General features: G+C 41.3%; 1 protein-coding gene across 2 annotated transcripts; it reads left to right on the plus strand.

Annotated features, from left to right (window-relative positions):
* The first annotated feature begins 238 nt into the window (after nucleotides 1-238).
* Nucleotides 239-20,958, plus strand: LOC124192230 (probable inactive serine/threonine-protein kinase slob2). 2 transcript variants are annotated; one of them, XM_046585430.1, is made up of 14 exons: nucleotides 4,143-4,742; nucleotides 6,118-6,335; nucleotides 12,092-12,360; nucleotides 13,861-14,035; nucleotides 14,264-14,408; nucleotides 14,667-14,848; nucleotides 15,432-15,541; nucleotides 16,645-16,736; nucleotides 16,904-17,023; nucleotides 17,665-17,715; nucleotides 17,839-17,858; nucleotides 18,485-18,595; nucleotides 19,013-19,436; nucleotides 20,716-20,958. In XM_046585430.1, exons 1-14 carry the CDS (start codon nucleotides 4,410-4,412, stop codon nucleotides 20,866-20,868), a joined length of 2,403 nt encoding a protein of 800 aa, XP_046441386.1. In that variant the 5' UTR covers nucleotides 4,143-4,409; the 3' UTR covers nucleotides 20,869-20,958. The 2 variants fall into 2 exon arrangements, with proteins under 2 accessions (XP_046441387.1, XP_046441386.1); XM_046585431.1 differs by lacking the exons at nucleotides 4,143-4,742; nucleotides 6,118-6,335 and adding an exon at nucleotides 239-1,647 and having other exon boundaries at nucleotides 20,716-20,926.
* Nucleotides 20,959-22,628: the final 1,670 nt, after the last annotated feature.

Below are 22,628 nucleotides of genomic sequence, written 5' to 3' on the forward strand. Positions count from 1 at the left end.
GAGGGAACAACACGAATCGCGCGCATATCATTCAAGCGTCTTGTTCCAGTCGTTCTATTCTATTTTGTATATGTCTGATCCTATCAAGAGTTTCCGCGTTTTCGATTGCAATATAGGATATACGGCGGTGGACATGCAATCAGAGTTGCATGTTCCCAGTGAACAGAAGACAGCACGACGATCTATGTGTGTACTGATCATACGACCTCAGCAACGTACCAGTTTAGTTTGTTGTGGCTTGCCAGTGAGTATGCGACTACCATAGCTCGCGTGGCTAACTGCAGAAAGGCATATATATTGGCGAATAGTTGTCTGTTGTCCTTCCCTAAGTTCAGTACGCGTTTCATGGGTCGCCACTGTTGTCGTCCTGCGATCAGTTATCAGATCATACCGCAGTTTGTCCAAATCTATTGTTATAGCGATAATACTCGATTGATTTCCTCGGATTTCCTGATATTCTGAACATTGTTTAAACACCGCCGTGTGAGTAATTCGCTTATTAGAATGGAGATTTTTCCAGAGATATAAACAATTGCAGTCCATTTTCTTCCTTGTTCATCAAGTGATCACTCGATTCTGTCAATACAAAGTGCCATTAGCCCTGTTTCCCTATTACCCTTTTTCCGCATTTCGTATGTGAGGAATTTAACTGTACTCAGCCTGCGTACTTTTCACAGTTCTAAACAGTATAAAGTGATGTGATAGTTAAGGGTCTAGCAGTAGAATCAGTGTGAACAATTGAATTAAGCTTACGTAACTATTTAAAAAAGAATTCATCAGTTTAGCGATGACACGTGGAAGGAATAGCTTAATTATCCATTACAACGCTTGCCAGTCCATAATTAAAACTTTCGCACTGTTTGCTTCTTGAACTAGATTCGTTTTAATTCCTTTGAAAACTGTTAATTAGTTTGCCGTTTAAATTCATTGTTTAGTCGGTTCTTTACAAATAGCCAGACAACGAATCATGTGTGCTGCTTTCTTCAATCAATTCTTACTTTTAAGGTAATGAGTCACCCCGCATAGTAGTGTCGCACTGTAACCAAGGCGACCGATGGGCATCGATATACACTGGCAGCTCGACGATCGAACGAGAGCGTCAGAATTATTCCAGAGCCCACGCAATATTGTTATATAGATATAAAAATAGACAAAGGTAGAAAAGAAATACTAAAGGACGGTAGCTAACAAGAACTCCATCACCATGTTGAAGTTGAACCTTTACTCCAAAAACAAGAGCCTTCAGGATGATGTCAAGTCGGAAGTGACTGGCCATGATCGATTCGGCCATGTCGGAGTCCATCGCTCAGCCAAAAGTTCCTCGATGGCGAATTCTTTTACTCCGTCTCCGAAATGGCGGATTCAAAAAGAAGCCTTACTTAGACAGCAACGCCAGGCTGAACGATGGCGGCGATCTTCTGGGTTAAGAGGCGACGGCTACGGGCCCATCAACTCTCAACAACCGTCGTCGGCGAGAACCATCAAAGAGGAGAATGAATACTCGAGCGAATCGCAAATAAAAGTTAACTCGAGATCCTCCTTTTTTGGACTCAGTTGGGCACGACAACTTCTTCAGCATTTGCTGGCTTGCCGCTCAGAAGGCTGTCCCAATCAAACAGAGGAGTCGCCTGAATATCTGATTCCATGGTAAGTCCGAGAATAACGTTTATCATTTCATTATACATGTTAAATGTTGGTATACTTCATTCTGCATTTATGGAATCTATTCGAGAACCTCCATTAAGGCGATAAGATTTTATTAGCTTTATGAAAAGTACATCCAGATTCGTCGATTTGATAGGAATGTACTTAGAAAACCTGGAGAAAAAATACAACGCGAAAAAAACGAATTCCTTCGTTTAAGGAAATTCTGACCGATAATAAAAATGTTAACAGCGCAGAGTATTTTCACTAGTTTTCCTTTTGCGGCTTGTGAGCAAACAAGCAGAATTATGATCTAATTAGTTCTAGTCGTTTTCGTCATTTGGCTTCTTATTTTGATGGTGATTGATTAATCCAGTTACAATATGCGACGGATGCAAATGGTTGCTTCGAAACTAAACTATCGTCACAATCAAAACGAAGGTCTGATTTTTATAACCTCGGAGGAGATTCACGTGGCACAGCGTATGTGCCATAGCTTATATTTAGATATTCATGTTTCTAGCGAGTCGTGATTTGGTTTCTTTAGTCAAAACCTGTGCGTCACAGAAGATGTAGGAAAATCACGAATCTCTACCAAAGCTTTCGTACGAGGCTGCATAATCAGGCCAAGTTAAATAGAGATTAGCGAATGAATGAGGAAGCCCAAATCTGGTTTTCTGCTGTACACCTATTCGTCTTTAGCGAATCAACGCGAGTTGACGACGTCTCTGGTGTGCGTCCGCTTCCTATATAAACTGATTACACTGTGTTTCTTTTGATAATCGATTTAGAGACCTCTCCCCATCACCGTTATAGGCGGTGAGCAACAAGAAACATATTGCCGAATCACGTCCGACGGATCTTTATAATAATCGATTTCAGTTCCACAAAGACATCGTGTATCATGCAATAAAGGCAAGGTATAATATGCTATATTTTGCTTAGTGTCGCTACAAGCCCCACAGTCTGGCCCCTGCCGTCAACGAATACAAAATGAGCAATTTCCGGTGCTCCGTTTATGTACAACTATCTACGTGCGGGTTAAAAAAATGTCGATAACAATTTTTCTAGCCGCGTACATGGTTAACAAAATTTCACCATTGTTGGCTATACAGGAAGGTTACAGGGTTCGCATTAGTTTAGATGTACTGATGCCATTCTCAGGTTGAAAAATAAGAACGAAAGATTTCTATCAAATAATTAATAGCGCAATTAACTTGGCATCTCGGCATACTTCATATTCCACCGACGCCCAACGTGATGATCTTTCCTTATAAGGTCAACGAGCCTATAAGTTACAGGAGTAAACAATTCTCGAGGATCGATTACTTATTATTGCAGTGGGAAAAACACACAAGAGCGAGCCGCGTTTTGTTGACACTGGATTAGCTTTCCCGAAGATGTTATACAATACGCGTCGAAGAACGCCTCTTATTATCATCGCCAGCTACCATGGCAACTTTGTTCGTGATTTGCGCTTGTGCTGCTGAGACTGCACTGATGCTGTCTACTGAATAAAGAGTCCGCTTTCCTCTCGATTCGTTCATTGACTGATGTCAGTTAGGCACACGTATTATGCGAATATCGACCAGACATATGATTTTTGCTGTGTGATTTTCTGGTCTTTCAATGGAAGATTTCGTTGGTTATCGAGGCTTTTATCAAAGCGCACAAAGGGTTTCTATCGACGAACATTTGTTTATTCAGGCGACAACTTCTACCTTTGCACAAATGTTGCTTATACGTATAACCGAAAAGAGATTGCGTATATAGACGCTTAGTTGTACTCCTTATATCACACTCGTTCACACCTGTCGCCAGGGGTGCGCAATTGATCCGATGAAAGATTTGGCTAAAATATGTAAAAGTTTAAATGTTAGCAAGATCAAACCCAAACATTCAGCTAGACTCCCGATTGCCGTATTTGTTTGTTTTGTTTCCTTGGCCTTATAGTGCGAGATAATGAAGGATTAAGTGGAAGTATCTAGACTCATTTTTACGCTAGTAATACAGTCGCCAAGTCTCGCCTGAGAATACATACGTTACCTTCTCATCATGCAGCAGCAGGGTAGTAACTGAATTTCTATGGTTTGCTGACGGCCAATGAAGCCCTACCATGCAGTCTTTGCCTTAGGGAACAATACGATAATGAGAGGTGACAGAATACGGCTAGACTCTAAATAAATATGCATGCAAATCAATATTTTGTCTACAACGCAACCGACTTAGTTGGCTGCTTGTCACATTGTAACTTTGCTGCGTCCCACACCCGGTTTACGCCCGTTCAACCAACTGCTTTGTGTAGACGATTTTTCAATCTATATCCTATATACAGTGTGTACCTTGTGAAACATATTGGAACACCGCCGTGAAAATGTCCTGAAGGGTACACCTCTTCGGTGCACCTCCAGCAACCTGCGCAAGTCATTTGAGAAGCTAGTCGACCGCGTCAGACCCTATACAGCTGTGCCGCTGTTGCGTACAGCCAATGGGTCTCAAAACTCTCAAGTATCTTTAGTAACAGACTGGGCTCTGACCTGGTCGGTTCTTCGTCTTGTGTCGCCTCATGTTGTGTTGCTCTAAATGGATTGAGCTCGACAATTTTGTTGTTTTTTTATAAATTAACAACTGGTGTGAGTGCATCGCCAGCAATCAGCTCTGCCTGATTTGAATCGCAAGGAATTTCGGGAGTTTTCCCGACTTTTTTTGTTTTGTTTTGCAGTTGAAGTGATCGCGGCTCCGAGCCGCAACATAATAGCCGCAACATGTTTAACATGTACCGAAGGCGTTTTTATAACGCCAAGGCGTCGGCTATGAACGGCGGCAGCTCCGAAGAACTCGGCCATGATCGCTTCAACTACATGAATCCCAATGTCAATTACGACAAGTGGCCACGGCGGCTGCGGCCCAAGAAGAATTCACTCAAAGTCGAGTTGGAGGCCCCCGAGAGTCCGCACATGCCCGAGGCGGATGGAAGCGGTCGGGAATCATCCACATTCGCAGAGGTGCGCCACTGCAACGGATCGCTACGTGAACATCAGCGATTATTGAACCTGCGCTCCAGTCGTCATAAGTGTAGTCCACGATGCAGAGTTAAAGTACATAACCGCTTAATTCTGGCCTACCCTCCCCCCCCTCTAGTCCACACTGAATTTCTGTTTATTTTTTAACGAAAACAAAATGAGACATTTCTCTTCAAAGCCGTTCTCTTATTATATTGTTTGGATTATACTCTAAAGTAAAATAGTGTTGATTACAGAGTAATTAGATTAATCAGGGCTTGCCTTATCGTAAACCAATTACGAGATGTTTCTTATTTTTAATTTTAAATCATTTAATCATGTTGTGATCAATAATTTATTACTAGAATAACAAAAAGGGATAGCCGTCATTTTTTGTTATTCAATACCGTGAGGGATTGGCGGCATAGGATCGCAAGCGAGGCAAACAAATTATAATGCACTTTAAGATCAGATAAGTCTATAACCAAACAGATTATGCAATCGTGTTTTACTTACACACTTTATCCGGAAAAATATAGCTACCACTGATAGCACTTGAGTAGTAGGCTACTCGAAACTCATAAACTGTTATTCGTCTATTATTATCTGGGAATCTATTTTTATGTCGAAAAATCTGGTGGTGCATTCGCATAGATTAGCTGAGTTAAGGATTTTATGGCATCCACGTCACCCTTTTATTCATTAATGAGGAAAAAAATTATCGTTGATGTCGGCCTTTTGCTGTTAACAGAAAATGGTCATCAAGAAATGGATCGATATAGGATAATTTCAAAAACCATTGGCTAGCACATTTGTTGGGAGGCTTCTACCGTTTCATAAGCAAGTTAGTAACAATACAAAAATTGCTAAAGAAAAAAATGCAGCAATCAATCAATGGATTAAAATTAGTCTTTTACTAATTGATTGATCACAGCACAGCAGAAATGGTAGAAAATGTTCAATAGGCACGAACTTCCAAAACGAAATTTTGTGGAGAACTACATTCCCTATATTGTAATCTATATATGGCGGAACTAGGTCCAGAAGGTTATATGTACAACATCCCACGTGAAATCGCATCAGCGCATTTAAATGGTACAGCAATATAGTTAAGGGGTTAAGAGGATGAAAAACGGTATTGAATTTTTAAATTTAAATATTCATCTAAGTATACTATTTCCAATTTTAATTTCAAAATGAACTTTATACGCCCGACCATGAGTCATGTTACGAACGAAAACTACTATAACCGTTTTGAATGATTTAAGAATGCAAAGAGAATAATTTTAGATTTATTTAAGCAATTTAGTAGGAGAAGCTTTCAAGAATCAAGTCTCCGAATGAACACAATTTTATGCCGACTCAACTTCAGTGGATTCCCTTTGAACTCCCGACTTGCATTTTCTGATTCATTAACGCGCTAATATTCTCTTAAAATGTCAAATTGGACGCATAACGACGACGACGACAGAGCCCCAAATCGTCGACACAGAATTTGAGTACGGAGGCCTTGGTCAAGGTCTTCGCTTGCCTAGGTGTTCAGGAGAGCGGGGCAGCCGGCTGCAACGGTTCATCGGCGGCCGCCTCCACTTCCAGTGGCTGTGTCATCGACCGCGACAAGCTCAAAGGATGCCAACTCAAACGCCCAAAAAGGCTCAGCGTCTTCTCATCGTCTCTGTCCTCCATCAGGTAGGCTGCTATGGCCACGATCGAATAAGCAAAAGTGTTTTTCAATAAAAAAAAAGACAAAAAACAATGGTCAGGTCTATACCATCAAGCCAATCAAAAATATAGCCCCCAACAGTGCAGCTAGACTGGCTTGGTTGATTATCAAATTTGGGTTCGCTTTCAGCGGAATTTTTTTTCTTGTTGGTCCGTCGGTTTTGATCTGTTGCAACTAAATATCCCCCCCCCCATTCCATCTCTTAATCGGGGAAAAGGTTAAAGAGTGTCCTACATGAAAGAGAAATAAAATCAATACGTGCTGCTACATGTACCAACTTCCCCCGGGATGGAGTACGGAGCGAGCGATTCGCTCTGTGCTGTCCATCAAAGAAACGCATTACTTATTGATATTTTCAATACCTCCGAGCATTATATTTCCATTATTGATACTCTCCTCCCCAATTCGGTTAGGTTAAAGATCAAACTGTATTTTTAATATTCTCCGTCAGCTTTTAACAATTTTTCTTTTATTCCGCCTTTCTCCGTGTCCAGTCTCATTTTCCAGCCCTATTTAATAGCAACAACAACCACCTAATGTTTTGGCCACTGGACAAAATTTAGGTCAAAACTTGGAACATAACGTACGTTGTTCGCGTCTTATTATATACTTGGAAGAGTGAAACCCTGCTGCTTGTTGTGACTTTGATTCACCCATTTCGAAAAGGCAGCCTGAAAATAATCCTGTCTGGACGTCTGTGGACGGGTGACGTCGATTCGGAAAGACGTCACGACGAGTGGATTCGCAATCGTCCTCCCACATTTCTGGTGTACAGGAATGTGAGCGTTTCGTTATTAATGATCATGCGTGATCAGCTTTCACGACAGATATCGTGCGAAGATGCTCGACATTGCGCCGTACAGTTGGTGACATCACGAGCACACCTTTTCAATACGACGAACCCATGCACCGCTGGCCGATGCTGCGTTCACATGCTACACATGTATAATAGATGAACATTTTTGTAGAGCCCGTACCCCACCGATATAATCATATCGGCGGGGTAGACCCATCAGGGACCTATATAGGTCCGTATGGGCGTGCCGTGTTTTGTGGATAACATTTCCATCGATCGCGGGGACTCTTTTGCCTTATACTTTTTCATATTGTATCTCACATCAGTTTATTTTTTTCCCCCTTGTCGACCACCGAACGAAATCCAACTAGTAACTGCGAGCGTGCCTCGGAAAGTTGGACGAAGGCCGAATAAGAGCAGAGTCTGGCGATTGAAGGATGCCAATATCTGGGTCTCTGCTTTGTACATTGTGTTGTATACAATAATTCGGCATGTATCATTCAAGAGTTTGTTTGCAAACGTTCGTACATAGAGACTAGCGAATCTGCAAATCGGGTACCCATATGACTGCACGACTGCTGTGAGGTAAAAGCTTGAGAAACCCTTTCCGACTGGGTAGATATAACATATCACCTAGACGACCGTGGAACGAGGCCCTACAAACGTATACACCCAACGCATTCCCCCCCCCAGGATATTGATGTTGACATAGACCTCTTGGGCGAATTGTAACGAGATTAACTGGAATATGTTCCCTGAAAAATCTGTCTTCGCCATTTGGCAATTATCAAGTCGTTTCTACAGTGCTGCGTTTGTTTTATGCGCAGAAACGGACAGGAAAAGCATCTTGATGTTGGCCGTCTCTAGTCGAATGGGACCTACAGTTGGCCAGCAGGCCATATGTAGGCATATAGCAGTCACCAGTGCTTAGCACGTGCTCAGCAGCATTGAACCCATAGAAAATTACGTGAGTGAGTTAACGTTTTGATAACCGAGGCACGCTAACTTGCCACTAATGAATTAGTTGCCAAGCCAGTGAGATCTGCCAGTGCCAGACGTCTATACTGTCTGCTCGGATACTCTTTGGCTCCTGTTCATTCTGCTCAACTGTAAGTCGGAGTGCTTCACGCAAGCGAGGGAGAGAGAATTGATATTGCAACATTAGGGAAACCAAAACAAGTTGAGAAATAAAAAGAATGAGGTTGTCGTTAGTTGTTACCGTCTCTTGGCGAAATAAGAGAGAGAGAGAAGGGCAAGAGCGTACGTATATGAAATCCATACAGTATAATAACGAGTTATGATATATGTAGCATTGTAAGGGGGGAAAACGCAACGTGTGAGCTTCTTCGGATTCTATTAGACTACACGACTCATTGGTTTAAGCCTATTGGACACGGCACGAGATAAAAACGCGTAGAAAAAAGGCGCTAAGGAAATTACTGAATGTCTTCAACGATACTCGAAGCCTGAAACCCGTTGTTGAGACTTGAGAGGCGTTGGCCCTTAATGTAGTGTAGTTCAAATTCCTCGCAAAACTTCTCACAAAGTTGTGAGGTACAAAACAAGCTTGATCTGAAGTCGTTCTTCAAATGAGTTATTTAAAAAAAAACCTGACTGAGTCAATAAAAACGGCAAGAGAAAAAAGTTCAATCGCCTAGCTGAGAAGTAATCGTAGCCTACTCTGTACTGTCTAACGATTTATAAACAACGCCACCAAAGAGACAAAAAGAAAGAATAGAGATACATTGTTCCTACCTTTATGCCCGGGAAATCCGGCCAGGCATCCAAAAGTGATCCATCCGTAGAATAGTTGAAATGGAAGGAAAGGCTACTTATCACCAGGCTGGATAGGAAAAAGGGCGTCCTCGTGAATACACCCAAACTCACATGGGTGTACACGAGGACAAAAAGGGATTGAAAGAAAGGGGAAGAAGAGATCCATTAGTCGACTGACATCATCGGTAGTTTCTCCAGTCAAACGGGATCCTGTTTATCTGTACAAAAAAACAAAAACAAAATGGGTTACGATAAAAAATATTGACAGAAACACCAAGTAAGAAAAAGTTGAAAATGAGACAGTGGGCAAACCCTTATTGTTAATAAGCAGGAGAATTTAAGGTTGGCATGTAATATGCTGCAACATGCAAGTCATCTATCATTGAAATATCTCACAGGTATGATTACCCAAGCGTAACATCTTGCAAACAAACTGCCATGCATCAACAGGGGGCTTGTACATGATAAATGCTAAGTCTGGAACTCACACATTTGGAACAGGTTTAAGGTTTAAGGTCTTCTATTTAAGCTCCCAATCATTCTATTTGCATCCTTAGTTTTATTTACCTGCTAAACAGCATGGAGTGTGTATTGAGCGATTCTATGAAGAGACACGACCAGAGCTGACACGACGTCGACGACCACATTTTACTAGTGTCATTTCTTGTGCTATTTTTCGTGCAGCCACGTTTCCAAAAAAATATCGTTTGGTTCACCATAGTTATCAGTATCATTCCCTAATCACTCAATCACTTCACCTCTTTTTCGAAACTTAAAAAAATGTAAGCAGACGACACTAATCCTTTCCCGGCAAAATTTAAGATATCGATAGAAATTAAAAATCGACCCCCCTAAATTCAAACCGATCAACAATGATAAAAGCGGTTTTCTCACCCGCGCTCGTCATCCGCTCAACAGATCAGGATAATTTTATTATCCATAATAAATAATTACTTTTAGAACGCCACAATAAGACCCTTAACTTTTCATTGACTTAGCCTATAGGATATAATAATATTTATTGAATTCGCGAATTGAAACTTGTGAGTTTCTCAAACTTTCGACTTGCTACTATAGTCTAATTAAACAATAATGTGAGTGTCTTTTTTTTAATTAATTGCTGCTGAGCAGTCCGTCATTCTCTAACACAGGCTTTTCATGGCCTTTTGTGCCACACCCATAGGTTAGTAGACTTCATTGGTTTGTTAAAGTTTGTCAAGTTGTCTGAGAATTCAAGCTGCAACTCTACACATACGTACCACAGACGCTTCGAGTTAAATCACTTGATTTTAAATGTAACGATGCCTGCCTATCACATTTCCGTTAGTGATTTTGGATAATTAGTTTTGTTAAGTTTTCCAAGTTAACATATTTTATTCTTACGTGCATCATTTTCCCCCTTTATTGAAGGAAAATAATTAATTTGATGTATTATACTTCTTACTTGTGTCGCCGTTAAACGAAATCATCCTTTGATAGCTCTTATCTGTATTGGGTTCACTTACCTTGCTGAGATCCTGTTTGATATGGATCACCTCATTAGAATCGGCGCTAACAATCGACAGGTCGGAATAATATGGGCACAGCAAGGAAAGCAACTCATCGTTGTCTTCAAACGAAGCTAATGTCCTCCCATTCACCAACATTTCGGCTCCTCCACTACATGTATATATGTTTCCGCTTTTTAAAAGAAATCCGATATTCCGCATTATTCCAATATAGCCGGGCTGTCGCGTCGAGCCGCTCTTGATTCTTCTCCAGGAAAACGGAAAAAGAATAAGAGACAAAAGAAAGTCACAAAATAAAAAGGAGATGGCGTAGGAGTGGATCAGGAATCGGTGCATATAAGAGAAGAATTTCTCATGTATATATTCTACGGGGGGGATCATGTGGGATTCCCCTAAGATTCCCCCGTCCGTCGGTAACAGGGGGAGAGAAGCTTTGCAATAGCTCGGCGGTGGCATAAGATGCGCACAGTATACGGTATATTGCAGTCAAATAGAGAAAAATGAGAGAGAAGGAGGAGGGATATGTATAGGATACGATGCTGGCACAGAGATCAGACGAAATAGGTTTTCTTTTTCAAGATCAGCTCTAGTGTGTATATAGATTACAACCCGCTAGACGCACTGTTCTACAGATCCTTTGGCTGGAGTGTTTTCCAGAATCATTGGTCTTGAAACGTTAGCAAACTCGCAATTTTGAAGGACTCTTACGCTAGCTGTGTATGCATAGATCAATATGTATAGTGCTATAAGAGACATGACATAACGGATAGGGAAACGCCAACTTTTGATGTAATCCAGCTGCCAATGAGAAATAAAAGCGGCCGGAGTTGGGATGATTCCCAGCAGACCCCCCCGCCAGTGTAATTTGTAACTAAAAGTCTGCAGAGAGCTGTCAGAACTTGTCCGAGCTTAAGGTATGGATCCAGTGTAGTGTATACTTACCGTGCCATTATCGCCGTCTGCTGACTGCGTCTGCTGAATATACTTATGTCCGGGCTATTCGACTTGCCCTTCCCGGTCTTAACCTGCTGTGGGGGGTAAAAAAAAAATCCGACAGAAAGATCAATCGCCATCAATAAACACTTAGTGAATGCGGAGAGATAAATAAGAGATGAATGGACGCTACTATCCATGGCTCCATCACTCTGTATTGCGTGCGCTGCGATAAAGAGAAACAGTAGCAAACAATAAACGCGCTGTACAACAATAAAAAGGGGTTTGTAAGGCGAGAGCAAACATTTGTTACATGATGTAATACGTGCGTCAGACCAGCAGAAATTTAAGTGTTATGGATTTGATGGGCAATTGCATCCTTGTGCACTTAACACCGCTTACGGGTGTAGTACACAAGTTTGTGCGAAGCTTTCGCTCCCTTAGCAACGGTCCATCAACTCGGTCATCACAAAAACTAAACGAAACGAAAAAGAAAAGGAGCGAAAGAAAAAAGTTACTCGCTCTCGCTCATTAAAGATCTCTCCAACATGCTCGTCCGTTTCTTCTTATTTTCTTCCCATTTGCTCGGTTACACCGTGCTGTGAGATCGCGGGAAAATGGGAACTACTTGTGATCTTTTCGTTGGAATCAAAGTAGATTATTATACGCAATTGGATGATTCATCTCTCTTTTTTTTTAATTTTTTAAGGTATTCGTCCCGGACGAAAGATTGCAGCAGCAACGGGTCGACGGGAGTCGGCAGTGTGCTGGACGGTGAAGAAATGGTGGGCATCCCGGGCGGGTCTAGCGGAAGCGGAGCGATGAGCGGCGGTGCGGAATGCATTGAGCTCCTGGAACTGGAACGGAGGATGCCGAGAGCCCGAGGATCGGACATTAGAGAACTGGCGACCAACATCTGCCGTCAATACATTCGCTCCTCGTCGCGTTATCACCTGCTCGATCACTTGAAGGACATTGGTAAGTTGGCTCGGACAGCGCAGTTGCCATGGCGATGATCGACTCAGTCAAAAAGTCATTGTACACTTTTTGTTTCACTATAGACCCAGCAGCCGTATATAACCTTTGCGATATAATGAATGATAAATAACGCTAAAGTATTCAATGTACTATTCCACTTTATAAAACGTTGTTGCTCCATCAGTGAGTTTGACATTTAGTCATTTAGGAAAGGCCATGGGAGAAACGGATCTTGGCCGTTGGGTTCTTGCAGTAAAACTGTCAGCACCTTCCGTGACTTGGCGGGAGTGACTGCTGGTCACTCGACGGCTCGATCGATCGATCGATATAATTCAATTTCCATTTTTAAATAAATAAGTATACTAGGTATGCTATGAAAATAGGATACGTAATTCTTTATTATATTGAATTATAAAGGTAATCTAGTTTACGATTAATTCCTATAATTAGACAGTCAAACTGTTTGGTTCTGTTAAAAAAAATTTTAAAACATAATAGTACTTATCCTGAGATATATTTATCAAACTGTACATATTTATAGCGTACAATTGATCCCATCGAAAATACGGTTTGTGCGCTAAGATGGGAGCCGAAGTGGCTCTGTTTATAGGCTTACACACAAAGATCCCGGCCATCATTTCACCCAGGGGCATGTAATCAAAGCTCCTCGATTGAAAACACTCGGCTCGTCCTAGGCAACATGGAGTAACGCTGCATATTATAGACTAGCTATATATATTGCTTTAGACCAGATGAAAGCTTGGATGAAAGCAACCTGTTCTGAATTGGCTGCTGCAACCTTCAAACGTCTGTATATGCGGCCTCTATACTTACTACGATGATGTTTGGGGAACGAACCTTTTGATACTAAAACTAACGTCATTGGGGGCTGATATTTTTACCCCGAAAAGAGTCTTACAAGTAATCTTCGCCATACTTTTATGTTTCAATCGTTCATAATAACCTTGATCAGATAGGCCGACATCGTTACGGTTTATTTTTTATATCTTCGTCTGTTTTTACGCCTTGGCATCTAGGCTACTGTGATAACGTTAATAGCATCATATCATTTTATCCCACTATTTTTGTAAATGGTATCATTTATGCAGTGTAAAGAGAGATACTTATTATTATATATTCTGGATTACATAAGGAAATTTAAGGGTGACTGGGGATCACTTCGCCCAATGTAATTCTATTATTTGGCATGGTTGGCCCACTGATGCGCTACTTATTACGTGAATCACTAAACCCGTCGAATTTTCTTGTTTCCAAATTTCTGCTTCGTTTCCGTTCCTCACGGAGAAAAAGAAAAAGGCGTTGTACACGAGAAAGGGAAATAATATTACTTGCTCTTGTCTTTTATTCTCTGCTCCCATTTCTCGGTATTTAAAAATTAGATTATACACGTCCTTTTATATAAGAAATGGAAGAAGTAGAGAGTCTTTTGGTTGTTGGGCACAAAATTCGAGTCGCTACATTCTATTACACGGTTCACAGGATCGAGAATCGACAAGCAGTGGTTCATGATTCGAGACTCTTCCCTGAAAACCGAGCGACTCTTGACTATTGTCCCGCTGAGTGGGTCACCGGCTTACGGCTGCGAAGTGACAACGACCGATGCGGACGCCACGCGCAACGCTCTCATCGATCTCTTCACGGCTCTCCAACACCCGTAAGTGATTGTTGCATCTATTCTTTCAACAAAAAAGAAAAACAAAAAAAAAATCTGTCTAGACGCTGTAGATAGAATATAGCTCACAGTTTTGGGCAGCTCAGTTTAATCATCAGCTCATAATAAAGTTCCAGTTTCTCATATCAAGTGACACATTTTTTTTCTTTTCTTTTCTCCGGAACGATGAAATACGGACCCTGCGGAATTCCCCGGACGATGAATATATAGATACATCTATCCAGTTTTAGACGTGGATTTCGTCTACGGCGCCGTGGCGTCATCGAATTCACCTTTCTGTGAAGAGGCTAAACCTGTCCTTGTAACCGTCTTTCCTTTCAATACCAAAGGATCGCTCAAGGATCTCATCTACAGAGTAAGACTCTCTCCCAGCACTGCTGCTCACGCGGTGTATTATAGTCCCATTAACTACTTGATATGATCTCCTGATTGTCTTCACTGACAGAGGATTCATTACGCAACCCACTGAAAGCAACTATAACTACGTACTAATTATAAGCCCATGCGTCAATCAAATTGTCTGAATTGCATGTCTTTGATTGCAGGCTCTTTTTTTCTCAACTTTCTATTAGTTAAATCATTAATTGCAGTCATTGATGTTGGGATTTAACAGAGCCGCTGGCAGGACGATTGGGACCAAAAGTATTGCCAACGCTCCGAGGGTCTACCTCTGCTTCAAGTCCAACGACTGGGACGCCAAATCCTGGAGGCCCTTCTCTTTCTACAAGAAAGAGGTTTCCCACCGTTCGGCCACCTGCATTCCGGCAACGTTATCATCCAAAACGGTGTCGCCAGGTACTCATATACACACTACCCTAATTACCTACGTTGTATTGCATCACACCTATCAGCAGACGATACAACCCTCCCAAATGGGCGGATGCGTCCGTACCTCCGTACCTTGAAACTTTTAGTGCTGCAAAAATCTGTGGAACCAACACGAAAACAGACAACAACAAAAAGTTAACGTTTAGCATTTGAGTCTATACGACATCATGCGTCAGTAGACGATGGTCACTTTGAGTCTGCCAAATAATCTGTCGCACCCAACTGACTTTTGTGATCCAATTTGTCGAATCCCTCCTCCCACCTTTTGCCTTTGTCCTTCTCCCGACTGGCCGCCATAATATAGGTTCTATCCGTTTCTCATTTCTTCACCCATCGGACGCTAAATAAGACTCGACTGTATAGCGCTGCTGCATCCCGCGTGACGAAACCTTAGCGCTTCTATATTCATTATACGTCTGTTAACGAATGAACGCGCGCTAGCAGAACTTATATAGGCTGAGATAACAAAGAACAAAATCAATATATCTTATAACCTAAGAAAAAGAAACAAACCAAAAACACAAAAACAAAAAATGAAAAAAAATGACAGGTTGACGGGCTTCGAGAACACCCTACTAGGATTTTCGTCGCGGATCCATCCGATGGTCAAGAGCATCCTGCCCGCGACTCCGGCTGTCAGCATCGACACCATCTGTTTTGGTACTATAGACTTGATTTTACCGTGTGTGTAACAAACGTTTCGGTTGTTGTCTGATTGTTCGATTCAATTTGAGAATCCGCTGTTCTTCACTTTTCTCAATGAGAAAATTGTATCGGGTTTTAATTGATTCCTGTATAGATCAAAAGACTTGTTATAATGGGGGGTATATACCGGAGACACCAGCATTGGGAACATGCGCTTCTGGTCGGTCGTCCCTTTTGTTCGTTTTTCAATCGAGTAAATATGGCGTGACGTGGCTAAACTCTCTGGGGGGATTCACAGAACACGGCGCCGCCGTCTCTTAGAACTGTGCCATTACCCGCTCCCGATAGCTGGGGTCCCAGGCACCGACGTCATTCTCTCCCGCGTACATGTGATCTATATACACTATATATGCCATTCGATCTTGTTGCTGGCTTGCCGGCTCGCCCATTGGCCGCGCAATAACCAGTCCGGGCTAGACTCCAGCACTTACTCACTCTATATATATACATATAGTAGCGAATTATATCGCCTATATATTTCTAAATGCATCTACCGTAGTAGGTACGCATACCAGATGGAAGCCACCATTAGAAGGATTATCGCCCTAGTCTTATGAATATGTATAAATGGCACGTCGCATCAGCTTACTTTCAATATTACAGTTGACAGCAGCTCCCTCCCCGGAGATATTGCGCTTAGAAGTATTAAGAGATGAGTAATGAGTAAGTATATACACACAAAGGATGTAAAAGAAAAAGAAAAGAAAATGAGGGAAAAGAAGGACAGCACATGAACCTATACCAGAGAAATAAGACTATAGTTAGCCGGTGTGTGTGTATACACTGACCTGGATCTACATTCGACAACCAACTGTCGATAAATCGATAGATAGACGAGCTATCTCATTTGGGTCGGGTTCTTTTCTTTTTATTATTATTATACGTTATAGCATCAAGACACTCAAACCAGTCATAACCAACAGCCTATTGATTTCTTTTTCGTTGATGTCTGGGTGGCGACGCGTTTCTCGGCGATGATAATATCTTTTATTATTCAAATGAATTCTTAATAACTCTTTTTTTTTCTTTCTGTCTGGGCTGACAAATTGAACAAATAGGGCACGTCCTATTTGAAATGTGCAGCGGATACGAGTTATACGCACCGAAACCGACGGCCAGACATTTGGAGGATTTACATTCCTACCCTCAGGTACGATTTTCTCGATTATTTGAATAACAAAGTGAAAACGGGGAAAAATAAAAGTTTATAAATGATGCGCAATAAAATAAAATAAAATAAAAACGCGTTCGGGTCGCCTTGTGATGGGAGACTCTATCGCGTCTGATGGATTCATGTACTTTGGGTGTGGACCGCAGGTTATCGAAGTCCTGGATTACATTTTCAACAACCCCAGCGAGGAGTACCCAACGATCGCGAGCCTAGCCATTCTCGAGTTCTTCCGCAACATCGATCTCCGAGAAATGAGATGCTCGACGGTCATTCTCTCTTCTCTTACGCACCTGATCGAACCCATTCAAGCTTTGGTTCAGCGTGTCTAATCTATATTTATTGAAACGAGCGGGCAATAACTTGATGATTGCCAGACCATTAACGCAGTTTCCAAAAATTGTTTTGTCATATATATACTATTTAGATATTGTTTTCTTGCAAAAAAACAAAAAACAAACAAATTATAACCTACGGAAAGTTAAAACAAAAAAAAATAGAACCAAAAGAAACAGCGAAAACAATTCCTCAATCAGTATTATCAATTGATTACGTACGTAATTAATGACCATGTCTCTTGCTTACTCGCGCCTACTAATATAGATTGGAAACACATGCTATCATCAATTATGTTATTCTCCCCGAATTTTTCCGTCGTCATTGAATTTTAAAAAAAGTCCAGTAGATTTTTCTCGTAAATTTGTAGAATTGGCAAAAGTGATTATTATTATTGTTCATTCGTCTGTTATTTTCGAACAAATAAATTCCGTTCATTAGTTTTGACCATTTATTATATGGCAGATGTTGATAGAATACTCCACAACATTTTCTTCCTTTTTCTTAAAAAAAAACTAAAAATTATTTCAAGTCATCTATTAATGTAAGAATTTATTATTTGAATTCCATGCAGATTTACTACAACGCCAAATTAACCAGCGCTGCCTTGAGTCTTCTGGATCAGGTATACTATATTATACATAAATATAAACATTCCGGATGACGTGTGGGCTGGCGTGTTGTATCAGCACGCCAGTCTAATTGGATTGAGGGCGGCTTTTTATTTTCATTGTTTATGACATTGCAGGTGCAGCAAAAACGACGCAGGTAAATATGATGCCGCGCCGACGTATACCATACGTAATGCACGATAAAGAATTCCGGAATCCAGATGAATATAAACAACGCCAGGGGTCTACGAGTGGGGGCGGGAATCGTGAAATAAGACATTGTGGCTTCAATTTTCATTCCGGTCCCCCTCTTATTCACGCAATCCATTTGCTGCTGCTGTTGCCAAAGTGTTTATTATATATAAACAGCTTAATAGTCTCAGCAGATAGTCTAGCGATGCGGTTTGCGTGTCTACCTAATGAAAAACGTTAAGGCCGCAACTTAGTGCGTTCGTGTGTCGGATGCATGTCCGCTGTAACGTAGACGTGACACGGAAGGATGTGACAACTTCGGACCCGGAGTTTAGTTATTAGAGGGGAGGGGGCGGAAAAGGGGGTTGCGTTTTGCAATCACACAACAACAAATAACCAAGCGCAACGGCTAAATACGATAGGGTATTTTGTTCGATTGCGATCCGGTGGTGAATGTGTACATTTACTAGACTTTGATTCATTCTTGGCGTTTAACTCGTTATGTACTCTACGGCTGGGACTTGGGAGGGGGAGTTGATACGTAATTTGCTAATATCTGATGTGATTAACACACAAAACAAAAAATAAAAGGAAAGAGAAGCCCGCATCGAAGCAGCTGAAACGCCATCAATATCCTCCGTCGCCGTCGTCGAAATTGGATTTAATTTCATCGACAGCGGAAGCTTCCAGCAGCAGCAGGAGGTAACCACATTTCCAGTCTTCTATTTTAAGAATGCAATCCGTAATTTAGCAATAAGAGAGAGAAAAGAAAGGGAATGCGTGACCGGTGCATATCTAAAAGAATCGATGGCACGACCTTTCACGCACGACCCACGATACGACATCTTTCTCTGACGGTCTCTCCGGCGATCCTTGTGGAAGACACAAGGTGACGTCACTATCACGAAATAAACAGAGAGTGCCATATATATTACGTCATCACACGCGAATTGGAGAAAGTATATATACACGCAAAGCCAAAAATGATGTTCGTGACCCACGTCAGTTGCGATTTGTCAATTCATCGTTTTCCCTTTCCTTTTCTTTATTAAATATTTCCCAATTGAATCATTCTAACTTTAATTCTAAACATAATTTGTTTCGCCCCCCACCCTTCAGGCAGGCTCAAGTCCATTCCGTGGGAAATGAAAATCCGCCGAAGGAAGTTCAACCGGACGAGGAAAACGAAATCGAATTAACAAATTCACCGCAACAACACAAAATGCCGCCGCTATTGTTGAATCGAAAAAGTCATAACGAACAGAAATTAGAAGTAAATCAGAAAGAAGAGGCCAACACAAATTCCAGGAGCGATCTGCCCCGTTCGGAGAGCATACGATCCAACCTGACGTTGAACCTGGGCAACAGCTCCCAAAGTGGACAACAGCCGAATAAGGTCCGCAGTCGGCCCACCATCACTACCAGCCGGACGACGCCATCGCTGTCGATGATATCCTCTCTCATTTCACTCGAAGCTTTCCGCGCAAATAAGGAGAAGCGACAACAGTCAAGTGGCACCTTCAGCGCCAACGTCCAAGCACAAGTACGTACTGTACATGTGTACAAATCCTATTTATGAAATTTTCTACATTTTTCATTTCATTTTTTCCCCCTCTGATTGCCGTACATACGTCACACGATAGAGCGCAATCCAATATTCTTACATTTTATCGTCTGGTGTGTTTGACTTCATTTGTTGTACCCCTTGCTGGGTTCGCTTGGCCGCCGGACGCGACAGTTTCAATCAATGAGCAAGTGACGCCTGAGACATCAGAGAAGAAGACATAAGAAATATCGCCGTCAAATTGGATTTAACCCTATATAGGAAACACAGCAGCGCCGCACATAAGAAGATTACAATTGACAATCGAATAATCAAAGGATATGGGCAGGGCCAGCAGCACTGAGGATGTAAAATAACTTGCTGTTCAAAACGCGAACTCAAAAGTTGGCCGGATTGAAGGAAACTGACAGTGTGCGCTGCTGTCCGCTGTTGTCCAAGAATGTTCTATTGAAAACAGTCGCCCGGTTATATATCGAAGCATTATTATATTGTCTGCATATAGACAAGGGCAGCACACAAGCTGCTGGATCTGAGCAAGAGAGATAAAAGCCTCATTCTCGCGCCCAGTATATCTGGTTATATTCAGTTTAGTCAAACCAGGAGGCACTCTACTGTTCTATCCTCTTTCCCGTTTTAAAATTAAATATTCAAACTATGTTAGAAAGGCTGAATGAAAATCTATAGCTCTGACGCAGTGGCAGCAGGTTCCGAGTTGATTCCTGAAACCATTCTTAGTTCTCTCTCATGTGGCGGACGGAAATTTAGAAGACTTGAGTCGAATCCCACAGCGCCATGAAACAGAAAACAAAAGGAGAAATTGAGAATCCAGTGATTTTTAATTCCGCATGGATACAACAAGGAAAGGCGGATGTAGTAAAACGCCAAGTGTTTCGTTAGGAGAATCTCCAGGTGCGAGGAGAGCAGACCGATACTGGGAAATTGACTGACGTATCGTCACGACGACCGTTTCGCAGAATGCGAAGGAGGGGGGGGGGGGATTGTCGTGAAAGCGAAAGGAATCCCGAACCTCCAGGAAATCCCAATTCCATCATTTCCCACGCGACTTCCTGCACTGCGCTGAGACAATGTTCTCCGCGCATCGATTAAAGCGGAAGCAAAAAACAACAACCCTTTTGAAAGTCTTTACATAATTCCGAGATAATTAAATTTTTTAAATATTTACGTGTGATAATATTCTCGCCTTCTCATTTCGTTTTTTTCTAAATGATTTAATATTTTTTAAATTTTTTATTTTCAGAAGAATTTCTATGAGAGCAATGACTCGTTTCAAACGCCGCTCGAGTCACCTTGTGCCGAGCCCGAAAACTACTTCAACGGTGAATCGGCAGAGCAGCAGCCTTTGTTGGTGCTAACTTCGCCAGACAATGAGGCTTTGTCCATCGAAGATTGAGTCCATTTGCCAATAATAGCTAGCTTAATCTTTCACAATGTTAACGAATTTTTTTGAAAATAAAAAAAAAAATAAATATATTAAACTAAACCCATTTTCTACTAGCACTTAAATAGCGCGCTTCATTTTTACAGTCTTAACTATAAATTTCTACGAATTTCTATTGCAAATTTAAAGTAATCAGTTTTTCGATTTTTCATAAGATAAATAGTATCGCATTTGTATAATGGACATTCGATATCTTCAAGTCGCATCCGTTGCCTTTCAGGATGTCGAAAGCGCAAGTCGTGATCAACTTTATATCCATAACACCGAATCTCTAGTCAGCATTCCACAGAGTTCATTCCGAATTCCAAACTTCAAAGACAAATTCAAATGTCGTCCCAGCGTTATTCGCCTAGCTGAGCCCAGCGCTATTCAATGATCGTTGACTTCAAATCCATGTCCCATAAATTTTCAAACGGAATATTTTCTAACCAAACACTTAACATTTTCTAGGATTCAAATGTTACACAGTAAAAAGGGTGGATTAGCTATCGGCTATCCCCTATCAGTTTAATCATGGCTTTAAAAATTTGGCTGTAAATGGTTTTGCAAGTAATAAGCGAGTCAAACTGAAGGACAGCAGAGAAAAAAAGAAAAAGCGCAGTTGTTTGTCAATTAGGGCTTTATGCAGAGTGCTACTCACACACGATGCGTATCAAATAGATTGCATATGGGCGACAACCCTTGTGCCGGAAACGAGATGTCTTATCGTTCATAGTACGTCACTACATTAGACAGCAAAGCAATGGGCTCATAGACGAACAGACAACATAAATCCGGATGCCCATTCACTTCCGGTAGAATTTGCTACTTGTTCATTTCTACTGGGATTAGTGAGATATTTTAATCCGACAATAGTCGTCTTTGTACGTTTCTGTTGTTTCTGTTAAACTAGAACATGTATAGTTGAATAAAGACGTCGCAACGATGCGGTTTGGAATTTTTTATAGATGATTGGGCGGGTGGCGGATGTTGATGGTGCGCTATGTATTTATCGCGTCCATATATTCACTACTATATTACATAATAATCGATCTACGTTTATCTCCTTTATCCACCCAAATGAAATCGCTCCTGTCCCAGCGTTGGGTTAGCATTACCCAGCGCAATTGAACGATCGTTGAACTCAAACTCATAAAATATCCGATGGAATATGGATAGGCTGTATGCATTGCAACGTTATGGGGTGCCCAACCAAAAATGAAAAAAAAAAATTTTCGTTCCACTATGCGCAAAACTGCAACAGCTTTTTACTTTGGAAAATATTAAAGTAAAAATACTCTTTTAAGATTTAAGGTTTTATTTTTTTAAGTTTTCTTATTGTTAATCAAGTTTTTTCCACTATGCGTGTGAATTCGTAGTTATATTACCAACAGCGAACATGAACATATGTATTTCCTCTAGCAGGTGCAATCACACAGTTGACTGCCTGTCTTCCACGCTTTTGTTCGTTTTCCTATTTTCATTTCTATTTGGATACATACTGTGCACGTATGTGTAATCGCATCAGCAAGCGTTATTTAATTTATTCTTCAACACAGCAGTCGAATAGAATAGAATAGAATAGAATAGTATACAGCGCACGGCAATTTTTCTTTCGAATAAACACACTGAAACCTGCAGGTGGCAAATAAGATTGCGCATCGTTACTGCTTCGTTTATTTTTTACAGACGAATAGTAGAATTATTTGTGCTACCAATCGCGTGCCTCCCGT

Source organism: Daphnia pulex, chromosome 4 (assembly GCF_021134715.1).
Source record: "Daphnia pulex isolate KAP4 chromosome 4, ASM2113471v1".
Lineage (NCBI taxonomy): Eukaryota > Metazoa > Arthropoda > Branchiopoda > Diplostraca > Daphniidae > Daphnia > Daphnia pulex.